Genomic DNA, 26,394 nt, shown 5'->3' with positions numbered 1-26,394 from the left:
TGGCAAGACTTAGAAAAAATCCTATTAAGTGAAGTAAGCCAGACCCAAAGGAACATAGGCTCAATGGTCTCCCTCATTTGTAATAATTAGTACAAACCTTAGACTCTCCTAGCAGAGGATTACAATAGCGCAAAACTTAGATACATAAGACCATATAGGAAGAGGCTAAATGAAGACCTCCAGGATAAACAGGAGCTATGTAATGTGTGATTATTGTTAATGTAGTTACGTCTCATCTCGTTTGTTGTCCCTTGGTTATTCTCATGTTGTCACAGTATCTTACCTTGTTATCTGGTATATTGTATTATATTTATTTGAAATAGGAAAGTGGGGAAAACAAGATGAGGGACAAACATGAGAAGGTATGTGTATGCAGTAATGCACCTTTTATCTGGTGAATATAACTCTAACACTTCTATTAATTAAAAGAACATGGAGAATAGTTCTAAGACTGCTCAGGCATTGCTTTGCAGTAAAAATGTGGCTATCATTGGTGGCAGTGGCAGCACTGGACCCATCAGCATCTGAGAAAGGGAGTAGATGCCTGTGTAGACTGTGACCCTGCTGAAGCAGCAGCTACCTCAGCTTTGTGATCCTGCCTCGTGCCCTTTCAGCAGTAGTACTACAGAATACCCTGCCTCACAACCAGGCATTTTCCTAAGGAGCCTTGGTTCCTTTTAGCAGAAAATATTAGGATGGAGTCCAGTACTTTAAAATGAATTCTGCTTTTGTTCAAGAGGAACATCAGGGCCGGGATTTTGGCCTAGTGGTAGAGTGCCTGTCTAGCATGCATGAAGACCCGAGTTCAATTCCTCAGTAACACATACATAGAAAAAGCTGGAAATGGTGCTGAGGCTCAAGTGGTAGAGCTCTAGCCTTGAGAAAGGCCAAGGACAGCACTCCGACCCTGAGTTCAAGCACCAGGACTGGCAAAAAAGCAACATCAGCATGGCAAAAGTGTGTGAGGCAGAAGCGACACCACTGAAGCAGTTGGTTGGCAGTAGTCGACTAGAGCACTGGTCCATTTGGATTCCCATGTCCTAGAGTGAGCTACTGGGTCCTGACCTTCACTAGACTTGCAGGGCATGGGAGATAAGTGAGTAGCTGTTTTTGGGCACAGTGAGAATCGTGTCTTCCCTTCATCCATTGGTGGATGACACTAAGAGGCCTCCTAATTACCTGTGATTACGTTAAGTTTGCAAATCAACTCCTTTGAAGTCTACAAGGTTGTACAAAAAATGCAATTTATTTTAGAACATTTTTAATCACCCCAAAGAGATTCCCTTGTGGGCGGGTGCAGATTACCTACACCCGCTTTCATTCCACGCCCCACAGCCACTAGTGGACTACTGGCTCCTTTCCTGGGCATTTAAAGATACGGTCTGTCGTATTAGTAGTGTTCATAAAGTAAAAATAGGTTTAAATTCCTACGTAACTAAGTTATGTGATTAAATTTTTTTTTTTCGATCCCAAGGCTTGAGCACTATCCTTGAGCTTTCTCAAGGCTACAGCTCTACCACTTGAGCCACAGTACCTGTTTTGGCTTTTTCTATGTATGTGGTACTAAGGAACTGAACACAAAAGACTTGGGTCTTTGTGTACACTAAGCAATCATTCTATCATTAAGTCTAACTCCTGACCCCTATATCTCACTAATATCTTTTTTTCTTCCAATTTACCAGCTGAAAGTGGAGTTGTGATATATAAATGGTAGACTTTTCCAACTATTCTTTGCCCAGCTGGATTCAAACTGTGTTCTTCCAGATCTAAGCCTCTTAAGGAGCTAAGATTAATGGCTCATATGTATTCTTTAGATATTAAAAACTCGACCAAGCCCCACCTTTTTCATAGAATTACAATAAAATTACACAAGGAAAAAACATTCATCCAAATTTCAAATTCCACTATCCTTTCCAAAATAAAAGTACTGAGGTGATGGTTCTCCTCTGAGAAAGCAAGGCTCTTGGAACAAAATGTGGATCAGTAGTTTACCACCAGAACATCACGATTATGTGGTTGTAATTCCAGAAACGGTTGAGTAGGAACTGACCTTCTTTCTTCTGAATTATATCTGAAACAGGATATTTAAGACGTTATTGCAAAGTATTTCACTAGCCATTGTAGACACTGGTGTCTTTCCAATGTGTTCCATTTCTCTCCTATATTATGTAGTGTCAGTGGCCTGAGTGCAGTCACCTTTGTATCCATCTCTAGCAGAAGGCCTTAATCTACCAATTGGAAAATTCCATGTTCCCTCGTTCCTTGTTATAAAATTGTTAGAATGGTAAATTTTACCACTGTAATCAAACGTACAATCCCTTAAAATATCCAACCTCCCCTAAAGGGCCCTTGAATGCTATCCTTACACAAGCTGTTCTGAGCTTATTGAAGCAGAGAATGTTGCCGTGCAGAGGGATCACTCCAAAAGGCTGCTGAGTATAAGATTGAAGAAGTTTAAGACATGAGAAAGGGTATCAATGTATGTGAAGTAATTGCACCTTCCATCTGTGAATGTAATGTAACCCTTCTATTAATTACAATAAAAATATATAAAAAAAAGATTGAAGAAGTTACACTGCTATTTCCTTGCTTTCTAGGAGGTTCAAGAAAAGGATGCTAGGAACTGAACGTAAGGCATCCTGAAACACCCCACCACTGAGCCATACTACCTACCACTGCTGCTTTCTTACCTATCGAGTACTAGTGTGAAGATCTGCTTCAAGATTGTTCTTCAAAAATGTGATTAGGCAAAGATAAAGTTATATAATATAGTAAGAGAAAATGCTACCGAAGGGTCTCATTTGTAACTTATTATTGAGGAAATTCAGCCTGTTTGACCACACAGAAGCATGTGAAATGAGGAGAGGAAGCGTTAGGACACATTTTGATGGTCCATTTGTAAAGGGGCAAGGCACAGAAGAAAGCTATAATATTTGGGATCAGGTTTAAGAACAAGAGTAGTCATGTGAATTCACCTGTGTATCTGCTTATGGGATGGAGGTATTGGCAAGGATAGTTTTGTTGAAAGGGGCAGCAGGAGCATGTTTACAGTCATCACTGTTGTAGAGTGAAGTCAGTTGTTACTTCCTGTAAAGTAACTTGAGAAATGGCCCTAGAATGCAAGAAATAGCTAGTAGCCTCCTAAGGAGGAACGGCAACAAAGCACAAAGCTGTGGATAGGAAGTCACTGAGGGATACCATACATATCTTACCTCAGCAAGGCCAGCAGGACTCCTTGAGGTCTGCACTTGGTAATTTTCAAAACCAACAAGCAAGGAGGTGTAGTGGTTCAGACCTGTAATCCCAGAACTAGGGAAGTAGAATAGGATATAAACTCAAGGCTAACCTGGCTACAGAACTTGAGACCCTGCCTGAACACAATGTGATTTCCAAAATGGGGCTTGGTATTTATCTCATTGGTGGAGTATTTGCCCATTATGACAAGGCTCCCATCCACGTCCCTTCACAAATCTAATGTAAAAAGTAAACAATTCAACTCACCATTTTGATTAACAGCTCATTCTAAATATTATGGTTAAACTCTCAAGGTCTTCATTTTTTAAATGCAATTCTTCAAGCAAGGTGGTAATAAACTGTGTAAAAACCATATTCTTTGGAGAATGCTTCTGAATTCCAAGAGCAGGGGTCAGTCTGAAATGACCAAAAAATACCAAATGGATGTATAGACAAATGATTGGAGGCTTCCTTCAGTCATGGAGGGATTTGTGGGATGAAATCTTTAACCACTCTCTGAGAAGAAGCTTTAGTAGCAAAGGTGGAGAAGTCAGAAGGATCCAGTGTTAAATAAAGATGTCTAAAAGATGATCTACTCAGATGATGATGATGAACATCATGCTAGGAAAAAAAAAAAGATGAACTTTCTCTCGCCATTTAGAGAATGACAATGTGGACAGGCACTCAGATTAGTTCTGCCGTAGAAACATTTGTTTCTAATGTTTGGATTAAATCAGCTGAATAAAGACAGTAAAAACCAAGATTATTTTTCGGATAAAACTAGAACATACTAACTTTTAAGAACATATCTCAAGACATTTAAATGATTTCTGAAGATATAATATTCTTTTCTCAACCTGTGTCTCAAATACAAATAAGCAGAATTTTATTGCCTCTCCTCTCTTTTTGCATTAGGGAGTTAGCCTTTCACACATGCTAGGCCTGGCCAAGTACCCTGCATGTAAGCCACATCACCAAACCTAAGATTTTCCAAAAGCAAGGCCAGGTATAGTGGCTCATGCCTCTTACTCCTGCTGTTTGGGAGGTGGAAACGAGAGGACTGTGGTTTGAGGACAGTTTGGGCTGTTAACCAATGGTTGGACATGGGTCATACCAGCTATGCTGAAAGCATAAAAAGGACCATAGTCCAGGCTAACCTGGGTAAAAACATGAGATTCTCTCCCCCAAATAAAGAGTTTGAGTTTTGGCTCAAGTGGTAGAGCATCTATGTAGGGGGCAGAGGACATGAGTTCAGCCACTGGTATCACTCCCCAAAGGGCAATATATTGTTAAGTAAATGCCTAACATTCACTTTGTATGTTATGAACTAAGTAATAGTTTTACCTGCATTTGAGCTGAGTGGCCAGATGAATCTATGCTGGAAATGAGTAAGAGACTGAAATCTTGGAAGACTGAGATTCGTTGGGCCAGTTGAGTAAGTAGAAAAACCTAAGTACCCTGTTATCGGGTATTCCAGTTCCACAGGAGTCCCACAAAACTTTTATCAGTGCAGATACAGTTCCTTAGCTCTTAAGATTATATAGGGGCCAGGAGTTAGGCCTAGTGGTAGAATGCTTGCTTAGCATGCACAAAGACCTGGGTTTGATTCTTCGGTACCACATACATGGAAAAAAAGCTGGAAGTGGTGCTGAGGCTCAAGTGGTAGAGCTCTAGCCTTGAGAAAGTCCAATTCCACTTAGATAAATCTGAAATCAAACAAGGATCTCAGTACCAGCAGTCCCTTAGGGTGCCATCATGAGAAAGGAGCTTGGACTGCTGTATTTTTTTTTTTTTTTGGCCAGTCCTGGGCTTGAGCTAAGGACCTGAGCACTGTCCTTGGGTTTTCTCAAGGCTAGAACCCTACCATTTGAGTCAAAGCACCACTTCTGCCTTTTTCTATGTATGTGGTATGGAGGAATCGAACCTGTGACTTCGTGCATGCTAGGCAAGCACTCTACCACTAGGCCAAACTCTAGGCTTTGTGGCACCTACTTACCACATCTCTGGGACTTCACACATATTCTACTTCAGTGGCTTGGTGGTTCACTAAGCCCATATAGACCCAGTAGGCTATGACCTGAGCCTTGAATTGCTGGAGATGGGTGTTGTGACATGAATACTAAAAGATGCCACACTGAGAACTGCGAGACCAGGGTGTTTGCTTTCTGAGACAAAGGATGTGTAGCCAGCGAACACATGAGTGTGTGTTACTGCCAGGGCTCAAGACAGACACTCAGGTGCCTGTTACTGATAAGACAGGAAAGGAGATGGCCACAGTTGCACTGTTGCTTTGCCTATGGGGGCATGCTAAGGGGCCCTAGGGGAACTCTGCTCTTCCTACTGCCCCATCACTGAAGTGTGGACCAGGGATGGAGCTATGGACCTGCTCCCTGGCAGTGGCCACTGCCACTGAAGCAGCACAGTGGGAACTGGCATAGGTCCTACTGCTGCCTCTCCTACACAGCTCTCACCACTGTGCTGCACTGTCCACACTCCTATTCGCATGGGGTGAACACCACAGCAAGAGTGCTCTAATCGTGTCTCCTCACGCAGATTGGAGGAAAAGTGGCTTTAGGCTCCTTGTCACTGTTGAGGCTACCAGTGCCACAAGCCCTGGCTCAAGCACTACAGAAGCCCCATTCCTATGTTGTAGCAGAGAGCTACCTGTACCCACTACTGTTAACACCACGTACCTCCACTCCTGTGTTCTTCACACAGTGACACAGTATAGACCATTCCTCGTCATTAACATAACCCAGGAGTCCATATAGAATGTTCACTATGGCATCTGAAACCAACATTGTGTGGCTGGTATCCCACTCCCAAGACATAGCTTTAGGAGAAAGCTGCCGACTAAGACTAAAACTGGCCAAGTTATCTGTCCACCAGTGGGCAAATCTTAATGTAGGAATTGAAATAGGAAACAAAAAGGCAATAGGATGCCTCAAAAACAAAACAAAAAACATGAACAACATATTCCAAGCAATTTAAAATGGATGAAAGGCTTGGCAAGAATTTAAAAGAAGCTAGCACAGGTGGCTCAAACCTCTAGTGCTAGTTGTTCAGAAGGCCCTGACCAGAGGATTAGACTCCAGTTAACTAACAAAATGCCAGAATGGAGGGGTGGTAGAGCAAGAGCCAAAAGATGGGTAAGTATGGATAATCCTGAGTCCAAACCCTGGTACTAGCCAAAATAACTAAATGAATGATTATAAAATAACTAAGTGAATCCAGAACAGAGCTTATAGGGACAATAATTCATGCTATAAAAGAAAAATATAACCAAACTCAAAATAATACAGTTGAAGGATTCAACAATAGACTATCAAATGGAACAATGAATATTCTGAACTTGAAAAGGTCTTCTGAAATCAAAACAGCTGGGCATTGGTGATTCACACCTGTAATGTTAGCTAATAAGGAGGCTGAGATCTAAGGATCTTGGTTCAAAGTCAGCTGGGGCACTAAAGTCTGTGAGACTCTTATCTCCAATTAACCACCAGAAAACTGGAAGTGGTGCTGTAGCTCAGTGTTAAGAGAGCTAGCCATGACCTGAAGAACTCAGGGATAGTACCAGGCCCAGAGTTTGAGTCCTATGACTGACCAAAAAAAAAAAAAAAAAGAAGGCAAAACAATATGCTGCCAAGATGATTGGGAGGGGTGGGCGGAGAGGAAGGGGGACAAAAGCACGAGAAGGGTTATCAAGGTTTAAGAAGTAATGCACCCATTACCTGATGAATGTAACTGTAATCCTGCTATACATTATCCCGACAATACAAAAAAAATTGCTGCCTAGAAGAAACCTATTTCATCAGGAAACAAACAGCAGAAGTAGTATGATAGAAAATGATATTCTATTCATATCAAAACGATGCAAGCAGAGGTTGCTACACTTTTGACAAAACAGCCTCATACCTGTCATCCTAGCTACTCAGGAGAGGCTGAGATCTGAGAACCACAGTTCAAAGCCAGCCTGGGCATGAAAGTCCTTGACACTCTTATTTCCAATTAACCAGAAAACCGGAAGTTGTGCTGTGGCTCAAGTGGTAGAGCACTAGCCTTGACTTAAAAGAGCTCAGGGACAGCTACCAGGCTGAGTTCAAGCCCCACGATGGATGTGGAAGCTAAAAACAAGGCTTACTGAAAGCTGAACACTGATTACTATGGACTGGGAAGCTTGGGGGAGGGTGAAAAAAGGGATGTCGGGCTTTGATACATTGTATGTATAGAATGAAATCTCACACTAAAATCTATTAAATATTTGTAACCTAATAAAATTTCTTTTGTCAGGGCAGTGCTAGTCGTGAGGCTTAAACTGGGCACTGTCCCTGAGCTGCTTCTGTTCAATGCCAGCACTCTACACTTGAGTCACAGCACTACTTCCAGCCTTTTCTGTGTATCTGTAGTACTGAGGAATTGAACCCAGGGCTTCATGCATGCTAGGCAAGCACTCTACTACTAAGTCACACTCTTAGCCCAAGCTTTTCTGCTCAAGGCTAGTGTTTTACCACTTTGAACCACAGCTCCACTTGTTTTTTTTGGTAGTTAATTGCCAGGGCTGGCTTCTAACCATGATCCTCATATCTTAGCTTCCTGAGTAGGAATACAGCTATTGGTTGATATGGGATCAATTCCCCCCCCCCCCCCCCGGGGTGGGGGCTGGCCTTGAACCTCTTAGCGTAATAGCTGGGATTGGCTCTTTGTTTTTTCTTTTTTATGAGACATTTTATCTGTAGACTGTTATTTATAATGTGCTTTTTTAATCTTTTCTTTGGGACAAAGTTTTGCTATGTTGCTCAGTCTGGATTCTACGACTGGCTGGACTCATGATCCTCCTCCCTCAGTCTCTGGAGTACTGGAACCACCAGACTTAGCTTTTATACATTGAAAGGGACTGAAGCCCTTTATTTCAGTCCTGCAACTGAGTATCAAAGAAAATGATGGGCTCACCGTCTACTTAATTAAAAAATAGTAGTAATCCAGAGTGATATTTAACATACACTTATAAATATCTATAAAGGTTAACACTTGCAAGAGGAGACTTCTCACTGGTTAAAATCTCAATCCTGAAAAGACAAAAAGCTTTTCATTCTTCACTATTTGGTAAGTGGTATGGCAACAAAAGCAAAAAGGCAAGTATCAAACAGCATCTTACAAGACCTTTACCTAGCTGACTGCTGCACATACGTTCCACATCAAAAAGAGGGAGCACCCTCCATTTGTTACTTCTGAGCTAACAAACAACGTGGTTAACAGGAATTACTCTATACAGTAGTAAGAACAGTTTCAAAGCTTTAAGTGTGACAACTGATTTTTGGGGCAGTACTGGGGTTTGAATGCAAGGCATTTGCTCTACCACTTGAGTTATACCTCCAGCCCTTTTAATTTTTTTTTTCTATTCAAGTCTTGCTTTTTTGCCCAGCTGGCCTGGACCTCCTAGTTAAACCTCCCAGGTAGCTGGGTTGATAGTAAACCACTACATTTGACTGATTTTATTATTTTATTTTATTTTTACCAGTCTTGGGGTTTAAACTTAGGGCCTGAGCACTGTCCTTAACTTTCTCAAGGCTAGCAATCTACCACTTGAGCCACAGCACTACTTCTGGTCCTTCTGTGTGTGGTACCAAGGAATTGAACCCAGGGCTTGGTGCATGCTAGGCAAGCACTCTACCAGTAGGCCAGACTCCTGGCCCATTTGACTTATTTTAAATTACAAATTATAGCCAAGGAAATTTAAAGTTGTACAAAATTAAGATATAAATGTGACTGACAGGTAATTTCTCCAGCTTAATTATGTTTGTCAGAGAAAGCTGTACATAAATTTTGGTTTATTGAGCAAAGAGAACTATAAACAACTGATGATACCCATTTTATGTAGTGTAAACAAGTCAGTAATGAACTCAGAATTTTAAATGGCCTCCCTCCCTCTGGTTCCTATCATTTCACTCACTGCACTCACACTGAATCACAGGGGTGAGGGTTCCCATCCTACTGCCCCTGTAACAAAATCACAGCAAGTCTGAATTATTTTTTGAGTATCCTGGGTAGTATGTATGAGGGTCACTATCAGGCACCTGAATGAACTGATCCACTACAGATGTCCTGGGCTCTGATCCTCAACTTGTTCTGAAGCAGCAATTGTAAGGTGGTCCCAAGAAGCCACATTAATTTCCAAAGCCAGATCAGGCAGCACTCCTTATATGCCAGAAAGAGCTGTGAGAATATCTGTGTGAATAAATGTCACCAGAAAGCATGGTTTGGGGTTGGAGGAAGGGACAGGAAACGAAAAGCCACACACTTCTTTTTACCTATCAGATTTGAGAAATTACTGGGTTCACGCAGAGTTCTGCTGCAGTAGGGAGCCAGTTCTGATGCTTACCATGCATAAAGTGATGAAGATGCAGACTGCTAAAACCCAGCACCTGGCTGGGTTCTATACACTCCATCTTCACATACTGGAACTCAGAAGGAGGTAAGAGGATCATTTTTGTTAAAAGCACCTTCTGTGTTAACACACACTTATTTTGTTATCACCTGATCAATTAAAATGAACCTATCAATCCTTGACACTTCAGAGTACAGAGTAAAAAAAGCTATAGCCTGCTGGGATAGATGAGGCTTTCTTCCTCTTCTGTTTACTTATTTTTACTGAGACAGAGTCCCAGCGTACACCAGGGCGGCTTGAGTCCTGGATCATCCTGCCTTGCCTCGAGAGTGCTGGGGACTACAGGTGTGCACTTTGTTTGGCTGAGGTGTTTTGAAAAAATGGCCTGGGCTGGGAGTGTGGCTTAGTAGTAGAGTGCTTGCTCAGCACGCATGAAGCCTGGGATGGACTCCTAGGTACCACATAAACAATAAAACCAGGAAGTAGTTCCGTGGCTCAAGTGGTAGAGTGCTAGCCTTTAGCAAAAGAAGCTCAGGCATAGTGCCCAGGCCCTGATGTTAAGCCCAAAGATTGCCTCCCCACCCCCGAAAAAATATATATGGCATGGGCAAGGGGGAGCAGGCAGGTGACAGGGAGAGGGAGGTGGGAAAATGACATGCATTCAATTCATAATCTGCTTTGTTGAATAGCAAATTCCTTTGTATAGTAAATTCCTTTGTATTATACAAAGGTATTTTTTTTTTGGTCGGTGGTGGGGCTTGAACTCTGGGCCTGGATACTGTCCCTGACTTCAAGGCCAGCACTCTACCACTTTGAGCCACAGTGCTACTTTCTGTTTTCTGGTGGTTAATTGGAGATAAGAGTGCCTGGGCCGGCTCTGAACCATGGTCCTCTGATCTCAGCCTCCTGAGTAGCTGGGATTATAGACGTGAGCCATGAGCATTTTGCAAGGTCTTACTTTTTAAGAGAAAAGACTAACTTCTTTAACTGTGACTTTATTTTAACCTATCTGACTCATTTCCTTTTATTTTTAATTTTTGTTTCCTTCATCCAGGATATTAAGAACACTAAAAAGGAATACTATAATCATAAAGGTACTTAACAAGTCTGCTATATTCTTTTTTCCCTGAACGGTATTATCAGTTACCACCTTACCCATATACTTCCACCTTCTAAAAAATTAGGATTTTCCTTTCTCCATGACTCTACATGTCAGAGTATTAATCCAAAACATCTGTCTTCACAACTATACAGTCACACTCAGAAACGAAACAAAGACAAGCTGTGACACAAAGGGTCAAAATGTCACCTACTTTCAGAAAGTTGAGAGCTTATACAAACACCAACCATTTCCCAAAAGGCCTGTATAAGAAATATGTAAACCAAACTAGTATCTGCTTTCAAAGAGAATTCTGTCTATATATTTAGGGCTCCACAGGACAAAAATAGAGTATCACATACAACTTTTTGACACTTCTGGGGCTTGAACTCATGGCCTGGGCACTGTCCTTGGACTTTCTCAAGGCTAGCGCTCTACCACTTGAGCCATAGTATCACTTCTGGCTTTTTCTATGCATGTAGCACTAAGGAATCAAACTCAGATCTCCATGCATGCCAAGCAAGCACTCTAGCAGTAGGCCAAACTCCGGGCTCTTACAACTTCTACTTCAGTCGTTAAAGAGAAAGCCTCTGAAAACATCTGTCTAGTCTATGGCCCCTGGCTTCCTCTCCAAAATAAAATAACAGCATTAGAAAAAGGATCAAAACATTACCCTCCCCAGACATGCTTTTCTTTTTCACAAAACAGCACAGATTGGGGCTGTGTAACACGATTTTATCTCAAGGTAATTGTATGAGCACTCATAAGGCAAGGTAGGACCAAGCCCTGGACATATACAGAGATTCTGTCTCAATAAAAGTAAGTAAGTAAGGAGGAAGAGAAAGGAAGAAAGCCTCATGTATCCCAACAGCTTTGCCACAGACAAACAAGTGCTAGGAGATCAGAGCGGAGTTTAAAATTCAAGTACTTTTAAGTAGTTGAGGAGTAACTTTCTAAATTGGGGTGAAAGAGTTTGTTTCCCTTAAAGATGCAAATTCTTATTCCCAGTTGTTCAGCCACGGTGTCAAACAAATCAGTGATTTCCACATCTGTACAATTTCTGTCTTTGTGAGACTAACTTGCTGCTTGTAGTCTTTTTGGAAGTTGTTGCACCTGCAAGTTGAGATTCAAGTGACTTTCTTAAGGTCATGTAAGTCAGTAAAAGATGAGCAACCAACCCCAGAAGTCTTCCCGCTAGGCTACACTTCTGACCACTAGACCGCACCAGCTCATGCATCTGATTCATTTGCAGAACTGAGTACAACTTATGATTTTCAAAAGCCTTCGTGTATATGCTCTTCAATATATTTCAGAATGTCAATACAAAATAAAATATGCTAATAAGAATTCATTCTTTCTCTGTAATAGCCAAGAGGCACTTTCCAACACCATTAACAAAGATTTTAGAAGACAATCAACCCAGATGACATTTTTCTACTTGGCACATCAGAAAATACTAAAGTACAAGTTCTCAATTCTGCACAAATAATCATTTGAGAAATTTAAAAAATATTTTAGTCTAAGTCTGGCAAGAGACCAGTGATTGTAATCTTTGAATCAGCCATCATTTTTTTTTAAAGCTGCTTATATGTTTCTAAGATACAGCAACTGCTGAGGAGGCACTGACGTTACCATTCTGAGATGGGGTCCTGTTACAATGCTCAAGATTGACCTTGAACTTAGGCTCGAGAGATCCTCTTTTCTCCATTTCCTGAACTATAACTATAAGGCAAATGATACTATGCTCTAAGATTTGAAGTTTGTGAAGTTCTAGTCATCAGTTAACTACATTATTGGAGAAAACTGAGTAGAAAATATTTTTATGTAGCTATGAAATAAAGCAAAATTCTGTCCACAGAGACATCCTATTTATAATAGTTTAAATAAGGAAAATAATTTTTACACTCCTGGGACCATGGTGACATTCACGTAGGCTCTTCATAAAAGATTAAGTCAGAAATGAAAAGGAAAAGTATTTCAAGTACAGGTTATCAAGGGTGTTTCTAATGGGAAGCAGGAGACATAATTATGTAAGGACAAAATAAATTAGGTAGATCAGGGCTACTTAGGGATAGGCTTTGAATTCCATGCAAAATTTATGTTGCTAGAGTTGGGAAGCAAAAAAGTGTTTGAATGAGCCTCCCCACCCCAAAAGTTAAGCTGTGAGTCATGTAGCTGGCAGAAAGATGACTAGTTGAGTGAACATGTCCGTGGGTCTGTCCAGGAGGATGATCCACTGCTGTACTCTGATCATGTAATGAAGGCTGGTAGTGGACTGGAAGCAGTGTGGGTGAAAAAAGCTAATTGTATAGAGATTCCCTTCTTGAATAATTGTTTGTTCAACACATCATTTGAAATATGATGTAAAAAATCAATGTTAATAAATTCTTAAAAAAAACAATTGTATAAAAGCTACAAAGACAGTGATTATGTATGAGAGATAAAGGGCAAGAACACAACGAAAATGCTACCAAAAGAAATAGGGGACTGGGACCGTGGCCTACTGGTAGAGTGCTTGCCTAGCATGCATAATATCTTGGGTTTGATGTCTCAGTACCATATACACAGAGAAGTTGTGGCTCAAGTGGTAGAGCTCTAGCCTTGAGAAAGCCTAAGGACAATGCTCAGGTGCTGAGTTCAAGTTCCAGAGGTGACAAAAGAAAGAAGGGACATCTGAAATGGAAGGTAAGTTCTACCTCATGTAAACTAGAATGTGAAATACCTTATCTGTTGGTTATCCAACTGGGGATGACTGGCCAAAAAAAAAAAAAAAAAAAGGTAAGGAACATAGCACATGATTGATGAACTCAAGATCTTCCTGCCTTATCCTCTCTGCCTCATTGATTGCTGGTCTGGGCCACAATCTGTCACCATCAGTCTTCTACATCTCTGCTTCCTTATTTAGGTATTCTGCTCCCCCAAACCTACAGCATAAGGTCAATGCAACCTACCTTTCTCCTAGCTATACCAGGGGGGCTGAGCTTTACTGGGGCAGGAGCCTAGAAGAGGCACACTACTATAAACCCATGATCTCTATCCTTTCTGGACACTTACTGTCACTTGTCAATTTTCTTTTACTCTTGATTAGGCTTTTTTTCTGGATCATCACAACTACTCCCACTGTTTTAGTATCTAGACAACCATTACCTCTATTCTCAAAGCACACAATTCTGTGCTTCACTGAACAATGAAGTCAGTTGTGGCTTAAGAATTTCTCCTTTTCTATTTTTCTATTTATAAATAGCCACATTGCTCTTCACTTATTTTCTTCCTGATCAGAACATGTATCTCTCTCTCCTGTATAAGCTATTCTACCTGCCTGTGCCTATGATCCTATTTCTTTGCACTTCCTTTGAGAGAATGTCCCATCACGTACAGCTACATCCTGTACTGCCATCTTCAAATTAATTTTCTTTACTAGCGCCTTCCTGATAGCCTACAAGCATTTTCTTTTCTTTGTTTCTTTTTTTTTGTCAGTCATGAAACTTGAACTCTGGGTGCTATCCCTGAGATCTTCAGCCCAAGACTAGTGCTCTACCACATTAAGCCATAGTGGCACTTCGGTTTTCTGGTGATTAATTGAAGAGTCTCACAGACTTTCATGTTCAGGTTGGCTTTGAACTGCAATCCTCTGATTTCAGCCTCTTGAGGAGCTAGGATTATAGGCATGAATCACCAACACCTGACCCTACAAGCATTTTCTATACAAATTGTTGTAGGCCATTCTCTCCTTTATCACATTTTCTTTCTCTCCTATCTTTATCATATGACTGTTTTCTTACCCTTATCTTGGAGTAAGGGTTCTAAAATCACAAAATTAAAGGAAGTCTTCTAAAACTATACTCTTTCCTGGGGAAATTCCTCCCCTCTGCCCCCCTCCTGCCCCAGTTCCTGCTTTTGCTGTATAATCATCTCAACAAACTACCTTAGCCCTAGAAAATCAGTGTCATTTAATTTTATGGGTCTGATTTCAAAGTAATTTTAGTGAAATTTGAATGATCACTATTTTTCTCAGCACTGAGAAGTGAACAGCAGTTATAAATCTGCAGTTGCTTTTACTTATATAACATTTTTGCAATGTAGTTCATTTGTCACTGCATTTGAAAACTTCCATGCAGGCCCTACAAACCTAACCTCAAAGAAAATCAGTAAGCGAAACTGTTAAATAAGCCCAGGAGATTCAGTTACTGTAATGTGATTTCACACCATTGAAACTGCAGGTGTTCACCTAGCAGTCTGCAGCAGCTTCCTAAGTGCTTTTGCTGCACTGGGATTTTTTTTTTACCACTGAAGCTGATATGTCCCTGTCTTGAAAACACAGTGGATGTAAGCTGCACTAAAATGACAACAGTCAACTCCCAAACTCTTCATGGAAAATGGATCACAAGAGAACACAAACAGCAATATTGAGAACTAGGTAATCGCAAACTAAGCTCTGTGAAAATAAACAAGGACTAAAATAAAATTTATTTCTATGAATTTTATCTCTACAAATCATGACTTCAGTGCTAAGTAGAAATAAAATGATCAAGGGTAAAAGTCAGAGATAGGAAGACTAAAACATATCAAGTCTATACAAAAAAACAAAAAAGAACCCTTTCCCACTAGATTCAGTATCTTAAATTTAGCAAACACACATACACTTCTAGTATGCTAATTTCCCCCTTATAATTTCATTTAAATTTAAGTTTGTAAGGATGAATACATTTTGTAAAACTAGTTACAGGGAGCTGGGCACTGGAGGTTCACATCTTCTGATCCAAGCTATTCAGATTGAAGGCAGCATGGGTTGGAAAGTCTGTGAGACTCATCTTCCAATTAACCATCAAAAAGCTAGAAACAGAGATGTGGCTAAAGTGGTAGAGCAGTAGCCTTGAGTACAAAAGCTTAGATAGTGCCAAGGCTCTGAGTTCAAATCCCAGGCCTGGAACAAAAAAATAAAAGGTCTTCCAAAAATGTACAAAAAAACCTAAAGGAAGTATATGCCTTTAGACTGAAAACCCATGAACATCAATACATAACACACTTTTCTGGGGCTGGGAGTTTGGCCTAGTGGTAGAATGCTTGCCTAGCATGCACAAAGACCCGGGTTTGATTCCTCAACACCACATACATAGAAAAAAACTGAAGTGGTGCTGTGGCTCAAGGGTAAAGCTCCAGCCTTGAGAAAAGTCCAAGGACAATGCTCAGGCCCTGAGTTCAAGCCCAGGACTGGCAAAAAGCAGAAAACAAAAACAAAACAACAACAACAAAAAACACTTTTCTTCAGAATTGTGTCTGCAATGTACCAGATAAATAAAAATATCCATGATTCTCCTATCTCCAATTAACCAGCAAAAAGCCAGAAATGGAGCTGTGGCTCAAATGGTAGACTGCTAGCTTTGTGCAAAAAAGCTCAATGGCAGTACAAGGTCTTGAGTTCAAGCCCTAGCCTGGCAAAAAGGAAAAAAAGGCGGGGGGACTCACTGAGCCAAATATGCCTTTGATGACAGTCCCAGTCTCTCCACAGTTTAACTCTGTCTTTTTTTCTCTTAAGTGTCTAACATCTTCAATATTCATTGTAATTTGGTTTCTATGAAAATTGTTTTTCTTTTTGAAGATCATCATCAATATAGCTATTTAATTGCCAAAAATTGCAGCCATTTTTTCAGTCATTATCCTTCTTCAGAAGAGGATAACTGCAAGTTCAATGAAGTGATGGCAGGAAAATGCCCAAATCCAGGGAAAGAAATCAACATCCAAGAACATGAGATAAGTAAAATCTTGAAAAATACATGGTCAGAAAAGATTCTCTTCATTTAAAGTTAAAATTTTAGGGGTTCAGAGTGAAGAAAAAATATTGAAAGCTTCAGGAGAGAAGTGCTAAGTTACTTACAAAGGTAAATCTATCAACATAATAGGAAATTTTGAGGTAGAAACCCTAAAAGGCCAGGAGAACATTATATATTTTAATCACTGAAACAAAATGGTTGTTAGACAAAATTATGTACCTAGCAAAATTAGCCTTTAAAAGGAGAAATAAAAGTATACGTAAAATAATTCATGACCACAAACCCAGAATTGTAGAAAGTATTTTAAAAAATACTGCACAAAGAAATATATACAAACCGTGACAGTTTGGAAAAGCACACACTATACTAGGACAAAAGGTATGCAAATGAGAAGTAGGAAAGACTCTTAATAATTTACACTCAATAACACTACTAAATGGAAACAATCTTAACTCCTCAACTAAAAGCTTCACACTGGCTGACTTTTTTTCTTTAAAGGCCTAATTATCTGTCTACAAGAAACTCACCTCACTGGCAGACATACAGGATGAAAGCCAAATGGATGGAAAATCATATTCTAAGCAAACAGAATTCACGCAAGCAGAAGCTACATTCATGTGTCAAAGCAGACTTCAAACTAAAACTACTGAGAAGTAATGCAGTTATATTACTAAATGGAATGCTTCACTAAGAAGATATAACAATCCTATATGCACTGAACACTGGTATATTCAATAAAATCAAACAATACTACTGGATATAATGGAACAGATAAGGCCAGATATATAACCATAGTGGGTGACTTCAATACTCCACTCTCATCAATAATTAGATATCATACTAAAATCAAGCTAAGTTGCACAACAAATCAAATTACATAGCTTCCATCTAATATTCCATCCAATAGTTGCAGAATACATATTATTTTCAGTAGCCCAGGGAACTTTCTCCAAAGCAGACCCACATTTTAGGCCATAAAGTAAATCTTCAACAAATACAGAAGCTGAAGTAATTTCTTGCATCCTTTCAGAACATAATGGAAATTAGAATAGCAAGAGAAATGACAGACACTACAGAATGAAATGGAAACTGAAGACACTTTTTTTGGGAGTGGGGAGTAACAGGGCTTGAACTCTGCTTTGTAAAGTGGATACCTGTCGCACCATCAGTCCTTTTGCACTAGTTATTTTTGGGACAGGGTTTTGCCCAAGCTGGTCTGGACCTTGATCATCCATCAACACTCCTCAATGTAGCTAGGAGGGCAGATTAGTGTACAATATCCCCGCCCCCCCCCTTTTTTCTTGAAGTACGGTTTTGTGAACTTCTTTGCCCGGGCTGGCTTGGAATCATGATCCTCTGGTCTTAGCCTCCCATGTAGCTGGGAGACAGGGATGAACAACTGTGACCAGCTATTGGTTGAGATTGAGTCTCAAGAATTTTTTACAGCTTGCTTCAAATTGTGATCCTTCTAATCTCTGCCTCTCCTAGCCAATGATATGCTTTTTTTTTTTTTTTAATTTTGTTTTTGTGGGTCATGGGGCTTGAACTTGCCAGGGCGCTGTCTCTGAGCTCTTCGGCTCAAGGTTGCCACCCTACCCCTGGCCTGGGCATTGTCCCTGAGCATTTCAGCTCAAAGCTGCCCCCCCACCCTTGAGCCAAGACCCACTTTCCGTTTTCTAGAGGTTAAATGGAGACAAGAGTCTCAGGTCCTTTGGTGCCTGGACTGGCTTTGAACCTTGATCCTCAGATCTCAGCCTCCTAAGTAGCTAGGATTATAGGCATGAGCTGTAATGATATGCTTTTGAATGACCACAGGATCAAATCCTCCTAACTGGAGAAATTCAACAGAACATTAAAAAAAATCAGATGGGGAGGGTGGGTAAAAAGGAAAGGAGGAAAGGTGAACAAATACAATCATGTAATTCCTTGTAGACTATCTGGAAAATAACTTATGTATTGTGTGAGCAGGAATGGGAGGTAGAAACTAGGGGAAAGCAAAGAAAGCAGTGACTATACATATAAAAAAAAAACCAACCTGCAAAACAAGTGAATTCATGACTTAACAAAATGGTAACCCCTGTGTGTAACACCTTAATATTGGCAAATGAAATTAAATAAAAATCAGCTGGGCGCGGTGGCTCGTACCTGTAATCCTACTCAGGAGGCTGAGATCTGAGGATCGCAGTTCAAGGCCAGCCTGGGCACTAAAGAACATGAGATTCTTATATCCAATTAACCACTAGAGAACTGGAAGTAGTGCTGTGGCTCAAGGGGTAGGGTGGTAGACTTGAGCTTAAGAGCTCAGGGACAGCACCCAGGCCCAGAGTTCAAGCCACATGACCGACCCCCCCCCCCAAAAAAAATTAACAAACCAAATCCCAAATTACTACAGAATAGGTCAGATAAATAAAACAGACTTAAATTAATAAAATTAGTGATAAAAAGGGAGACAGTGCAAGATACCACTGAAATCCAAAGTATCATTAGGGAACAGTTTGAAAACTCACGTTCCAGTAAATTGAAAAATCTGGAAGATATGTACACATATCTAGACAAAAGACCTGCCAACAGTGAGCTGACAATAAACAACCTAAACAGATCTACAATTAGCATGAGATCCAGGAAACAATAGACAGTTGCAATGAAGAACAGACCAAGATCAGACAGATTCATTACTGAATTCCATCAGGTCTTTGTAGAAGAACTAATAACAATGCTGCACATAATATCCCGTAGCATAAAAAGGGAAGGAATGCTTCCAAAGCCAGCCTATTAAAGCAGTACTCAGATGCCCACTCCAGAGATAACAAAAGGACGATAGGCCCATTTCCCCAAAAGAATAGACACAAAAATTTTCCAGATACTTGCAAACAGAATTAAATAGACATTAGTGGTTTCATTTCACAGATACATAAATATGCGTGAACATGTGCAAACCAAATAAACATAACACAGCATCAAAACAGAATCAAGCACAAAAAGCATATAATCATCTCAACACATTTAGAAAAAGCCTTTGATAAAACTCAAATATCCCTGCATGATAAAAGCCCTAAAGAAATCAGGAATAGATGAATCAGACCCCAACATAGGCTAGTAAGTCAGCGCCCTAGAATCAGCATTTTACTGAACAGGATAAAACAGAAAACATTTCACAAAAACAAGAAATAGATACCCACTCTCTACTTTTTTTGTTTTTTTTTTTTTAATGCCAATCTTGGGGCTTGATCTCAGCCTGGGAACTGCTTTTGAGCTTCTTTTGCTCAATGCTAGTACTCTACCACTTGAGCCACAACTCTGTTGTGTGTGTGTGTGTGTGTGTGTGTGTGTTACAGATCAGGGTCTCATGGACTTTTTCTGTACAGGCTGGCTTTGAAATGTGACTCTCAGATCTCAGCCTTCTGAATAGCTAGGACAATAGAGATGAACCGTGGGTGCTCAGCTATCACTCTGAATACAGTGACTGAATCCATCACTTAAACACTAAAGTGTGTTAAAATACAAAGTGCGTGTGGGGGAGGGATTCATGTAGCAAAATGTCAAATTATTCCCAAAGAGCTAAAGCAATTCTGAATAAATACAGCAATGCTGGAGATATCACAATCACTGACTTCAAATTATACTACAGAGCCATAGTAACAAAAACAGAATGATAACTAGCATAAAAGATATACAGACCCATAGAAGATATAGAAATAAACCCATATGGATACAATCATTTTATCGTCCACAAAGTTGTCAAAAACTTACAATGGAAGAAAAGACACCTTCTTTAACAAATAACACTTGAAAACAATATAACACAGAAGACTGAAACTAGATCCCTACTTCTCACCTCACAAATAAAAAAATTAAAAAGTGGATCATAGACATTAATATGAGAACTAAAACTGTGAAATTACTGAATGAAAACCACATCAAGATATAGGCACAAATAATGACTTCTCAACAGGATTCCAATAGCTGAGGAAATACCAAGAACTAACGAGTAGCACTACATCAAGAAGCTTCTGCACCGCAAAAGACACAATTACAAGGAAATCAACAGTCTACAGAGTGGGAGAAAATCTTTGCCATCTATTTACCTGACAAGGAAATTAATATCCAGAATAGACATAGAAGAATACATTAAACACCATAAAAACTAATAGTCCAGTAAATGGACAAATACACTTAACAGTTAGTGTTTTTTTGGCCAGTCTTGGGTCTTCAGCTCAGGACCTGAGCATTGTCCTTGGGCTTTCCTCAAGGCTAGCACTCTATCACTTGAACCACAGTACCAGTTCTGGCTTTTCTATGTATCTGGCACCGAGGAACTGAACTCGGGTCTTCATGCAGGCTAGGCAAGCAACCTACCACTAGGCCAAACTCCTGGCCCTGAACAGGTAGTTTTAAAAAGGAATATAACTGGCTAATAAATACATGAAGTGTTCAATGTATTTATCCATTAGGTTAAGGTAAACAGCACTACAATGAAATTTCATCTTACCCCAGCCAGTTAAGAAAAATGTTAGCGAAGACAGGGTGAAGTGGGAACGTACATTAATGTAACTACTATGGAAATCACTAGTAAGGGCTTTCAAAAAGCTAAAACTTCAATTACCATATGATTCAGCCTTGCCATTCTAGACATTTATTCAGTGCACACCCATGTGCACTGTGACACAATAGGCCATCAACAGATGAAAGTATTAAAATGTATAGATATACAGTGGAATTTGCCCAGCTGAAAAGAATGAAATTATAACATTTGTAGGAAAATGGATGGCACTGGAACTCATATTAAGCAAAAACATACCAGTTCAGAGAGAAAAATACTGCATGTTTTTCTCTCATACATGGAATCTACAGAGGGGGAGAGTGTGAAGGGGGGAGAGTGTCACTATCAACATAATAAAAACACTTACCTTGTACAGTAAATCCACACAAAGAAAAAAAAGCAGCACATCTTTAATCTGTGCTGGGGAACCAGCATGAGGCAGGCGTGAAAGGACGATGGAGTGGAAGGATGGGAGAACAAAAGAGGGAAGTGTAATATAAGTTCTACAGGGCTACGGAGTTTTCTCAGGACAGTTGGAAACCTTTCAAGGTCTGGTATGAGGGGGAAGATGGAATCAGCTCTGACTGGGTTCTCTTCCTGACTGACCTTCCTAAAGCACAAGTTCTATATTGCTCTGTTCAAAAATCACAAGTGGGAATCGGTGGCTCATGCCTGTAATTCTAGATTTTAAAGGAGGCTGAGAGCTTAAGGATTGAAGTTTAATGTCACCAGGGCAGAAGAGTCCTAGAGACTCCATCTCCAAACCAGGAACAGCCACACTGGAAGTTTAGAGTGGAGTTTAAACATGGAGTTTAGAGTGTCCAGAATCTTTTGTATGAATTAAAGGTGGTCCCTGAAATGAATTAAACGTACTGAAAACAATTTTTTAAAATAAAAAATTTCACTTGAGCCTGCGGTTAGTGGTACATGCCTGGAATCTCAGCTGTTGGGGAGGCAAAAGTGGAAGGATTGTAAAGTTTAAGGCCAGACTAGGCAAAGGGAGTACCGCTCTAACTCAACATCATAACAGAGGGCTGAGGCTCTTCAGTGGTTAAAATGCTTACCTTGTCTGCATGAAACCTTGGGCTCAAGACCCAGAACTACGAAAAAAGTATTCATGTAAATATCGATTTTGAGTAGAAAGCTAAAATGCCAAAAATTTAAAAAGCAGTAGGTATGTCGGCTAGTACTATCAAGGAGTTCCAAGAGAAACAATGAAAGCCAGGGAGAATCTACCACAGAGCTGCATGTCATTACAGGCTTTCCATTTCAGAACTATTATCTAGAAATGGAGATAAAAACTTTCATTATAAAAGACTATGACAGCCAAATAAAATAAGGTGTTTTCTTAGGACAGATGGCGTATGTCCTGCAGTGTTTGCGGTTAATGCTTTAGGATTACCTATTAATAAGGAAGCTGGGATGCTTTCCATTGATGATTCTAATTCAAAAGCATCGAGTTCTTTGTAAATCACTTTGTAGTGATATATTACATTTAGGTTTGTTTAAAGGGCTGGGTTGGGTGACATTAAGATTTTATATCTAAATCCTGTTTGCCACAAGACTACAGAGCAGCTTTTAGATGAACGCTGGATAAGTTTTTCTTCATAATTACCCCTGGGTGACAAGTGACGATTCTGTTGGAATGGGGACTGCAGCTTTTGTTTCCAGTGCTGTAGGACTGAAGTGGATCAAGCAAAGCTGTCCACACACAGGGTGACGGCCACACCCTAACCGTGCAGCCCAAGGCTGGGACACCACTGCCCAGATGCCTGTCAGGGAACTCCAGCTGACATGCACACGGCACCGACAGATCCCGAGCTAACTCTTGAAGTCAAGGCTGTGATTATGAGGGCCAACTGCTGCTCACTGCTGCGGGTGCCTGGGATGGGAAAGCTGGAAAACACATCCTGTGGCCGAGCTTTCCCCCTCCCTCCTGCTTCTCCTCTTCCTCTTCCTGTCCCATTCTTCCTCCCCTTAGTGCTAGGGTGGAAGCCAGATCCTTGTGCATAGGTTACTATTTTTTTTTTTTTTGGCCCCCTTCTCTTTCTGGCCCCGCTCGCTCCGGCCTCGCTGGCTCTGGCTCGGCTCGCTCCCGCACGCTCCGGCCCTGCTCGCTCCGGCCCCGCTCGCTCCGGCCACCACTCGGTTGGGCTCCGCTTGCTTGCTTTCGCTCTCTGTCGCTTGTTGCAGTCTCGTCTCTGCCACTTCCGGCTTGGTTGAGTATGTGGGATACCGAGGAATCGAACCCGGGTCCTTGTGCATGCTAGGCAAGCACTTTAACCGCTAGGCCAAACTCCCGGGCCCGTAGGTTACTATTAATATAGATTAAGAAGGAGGTTTGGGTCTTTCAGAAATTTATGGATAAATAAATGATGAGTACTATAAAGTTGCCAGAAATGTAGGGGATTTTGAGGGCGGGAGGGGGGTGTCTGTGGGGGGGAACCACTGTACCAAGACTTTTTAGGCTAGGCTCCATGGCTCATGCCTGTAATACCAGCTACTCAGAAGACAGAGATAAGAAGGATCAGTTTGAGGTCAGCCCAGGCAAAAGCTAGTGAGACTATCTAAACCAACAAGGCAAGCACAGTGGCATGTGCTACTGTACATCTAGCTACACAGGCAACCATATGTAAAAGGGTCATGACCAAGGTCTCAGGAAACACAGAAGAACTGATCTGAAAAATAACTAAAGCAAAACAAAGCAGAACAAAACAGGGCTGGAAAATGTGGCTCAAGTGGTAAGGTATCTGCTTAATGAGTGAGGGTCTGAGTACAAATCCTAGCAATGTCAAAACAAGAGAATAAGCATTGATGTGAAATTAGAGCAAATTATTTCTTTACCAAGTATCTGGATATACACACTCACCTCTGTTGGCAGAGGGTAAAGGTACTCCTGGCTAAAAGTATTATTCTTACATAAAATATGAGCAATTAGTAACACAGGTGCAGAAACAGTCTTGATGTCAAAGCTAATATTGATGAACATCACTAGATTAAACCCAAGATTTTGTATAGATAAACAGAAAAAGGAATCTCATAGATATTGAGGAATCTAAGTAACATACTAGCAGGTATTGCTTAGTTATGGTAGATATGGTCTCAATTTTAATGTGACTTTTTTTCCTTTCAGTCACTGGTATTCATTTTGCATGCACACACATAAATCCCTAGGACATTAGAAATTGCCATTACAAGTCCATAAAGGTCTAACATCATAATAGAAATATTTGTTTTGTTTCCTCACAGTGCTGGAGATCAAACCCATGTAGAATAGGTGTACTTCAGTTTTATAGAAATTGCATGAATGAGTCTGTACAGCAGCTACTGGGGTGAGGCAAACAGAGATGTAAAATGACACAGCAGCCACATGCAGCCCCTCAAAAGGTTAAACCATGATACCATCTCACTCAGCAAATCCACTCCGGTTAACTAAAGAACTGACAACACATTTACATTCACAAAAAATATGAAAGGAGTTAAATATGAAAGGAGTTAAATGGCCACCAACTAGAAAAAACAAATGTAATATATGGACAGAGTGGAATATTATTTGATCATAAAGTATGGCTACTACCATCAGGTGGATAAAACCTTGAAAACATGTTACATGAGAGAACCAGACACAAAAGGCCTTCATGTGCTACATGCTTGTTTATATGAAGTGATCAGAATAAGTAAATCCACAGTGATAGAGTAGAAAGTGGAGGTCAGAAGAAGGGAGGGAGGAAGAGGCAAGAGTTTGGCCTATTGACAGAGTGCTTGTCTGGCATGCTCTGGGCTCAATTCCTTGGTACCACATACATAGAAAAGGCTGAAAGTGGTACTGTGGTTCAAGTGGTAAAGCTCTAACCTTGAGAAAGTTCAAGTATAGTGCTCAAGCCCTGAGTTCAAGGCCCGAGACTTGAAATAAAAAAAAAAACTTCTATATGGTCTCAAATTTCAGACTTTGGAATATTAAGAGGAGTAGGGAGTGGTAGCCCCCAGCCTGCAATCTTAGCTACTCAGGAGGCTGAGATCTGAGGATCAAGGGCATAAAAGGACCTGAGACTCATATCCAATCAACCTCTAGAAATCTGGAAGAGGGGCTTGGCTCAAGGGTAGGGAGGCAGCCTTGAGCTGCAGAGCTCAGGGACAGCGTCCAGGCCAAGTTCAAGCCCTGTGACCCACCAAAAAAAAAAAAAAAGAGAGAGAGAAAGAATATTAAGAGGAATCTTGGGAACTTGGGAATACTTCTGAGACCAGCTCATTTGTAAGGAGCCATCTCTGTGTTTCACAGATTGCTTACCAATTTGTATGAGGAAGTAGCCTGCATGGGGAGGGAAGAGACAGAGTCACATGGCTCATCTGTGCCCGGAGGCTCGAGGAAAGGGTCTCTAGAGCATCTGCGGGGGTGCACGCATGTGATGGTTACCTAAAGTGGCTGCCAGTCCAATGATGGCTTTTTTTTAGTGAGCATGGCCAAGTTGAGCTTGTTTAAACACCATTTCCCAGGACTTACATGCTACTCCCTGAACGACAGGAATATGCAAAGCTTTTAGAGAGAATAACCAACTGCATGGTCTCTGCCTGGGAAGCAAGCCACAGTTCACTGAAAACAGCCAGTTCAGATAAATAAAATGAAAGCAGACGTTTCTGGAAATGGCCTTGAAAGCTTTCCATTAGAGAATATCAAGGGCACAAAATAGGAATAGTATAGCAAGACATCCATGTTAGACACTGCACTTCACCTTACCCTATGTATTTTCTTCATTAGATAACCAAATAAGTATGTGGAACATAACATACATATCTCTTCTGTGTCCCCCACTAAGAAACACAGGACTCTTGCTCCAACTAACCACACACCATCAAGAACACAAAGCAGTGCCTCTTTATAACGATCCACATTAAATTGGAGCGAAGAAGTTACATTTTAAACCTAATTACTCTTTAGGAAACCTAACTTCCATTTCTGGCAGATGACTGAACATAAAGGAGCTCAGATAGACGATCTACATCTTGGTGTTTTCTCTTTGGCTATCTCCTTCGGTGCAGAACTCTCCCTAGATCTTCTAGTTTTGGATAAGCACTGCAGGGTCCTGACCTGTTATAGATTCAAATATGATGAGAGGGGACCAAGAAGATCAGGAAGACTAAAGAGCATACGGTGGAAGGAGAGCACAGTAGACAGGGCTGGAAGGTGTCTATGGCTATCAATATCTTCTCAAAGAAGTATTTTGTAACCAGTGAACAGGGAGGGCTACCTATCTACCTACAGTATTAGGGATTAAACCCAGAGCTTTAGCTAGGCAAGTGTGCAACTACTTAAGCCCCAGCCCTTTTGTTTGCATTTTGTTTTGAGAGAGGTTCTTACACTACCTTT

At 40.7% G+C, this 26,394-nt stretch overlaps 1 protein-coding gene across 2 annotated transcripts in view; it reads right to left on the bottom strand.

The window, feature by feature from the left end:
* Positions 1 to 1,320: 1,320 nt before the first annotated feature.
* The window catches only part of Rpap2 (RNA polymerase II associated protein 2), a 63,360-nt gene continuing 38,286 nt past the window's right edge, over positions 1,321 to 26,394 (bottom strand). The window contains exons 12-13 of one of the 2 annotated variants that reach the window (XM_090334198.1): positions 3,502 to 3,651; positions 1,986 to 2,071 (exon numbers count right to left, since the gene is read on the bottom strand). In XM_090334198.1, the coding sequence (XP_090190324.1) occupies positions 3,510 to 3,651 (142 nt within the window). In that variant the 3' untranslated portion in view covers positions 1,986 to 2,071; positions 3,502 to 3,509. Of the gene's footprint in view, positions 2,072 to 3,501; positions 3,652 to 26,394 lie in introns of both variants that reach the window. The other variant, XM_090334195.1, reaches the window with a different exon arrangement.

Source organism: Megascapheus bottae, chromosome 6 (assembly GCF_031878675.1).
Source record: "Megascapheus bottae isolate mThoBot1 chromosome 6, mThoBot2.hap1, whole genome shotgun sequence".
Classification (NCBI taxonomy): domain Eukaryota; kingdom Metazoa; phylum Chordata; class Mammalia; order Rodentia; family Geomyidae; genus Megascapheus; species Megascapheus bottae.
The sequence above is the reverse complement of the archived record's forward strand: the minus strand, read 5'-3'. Positions and strand labels throughout refer to the sequence as shown.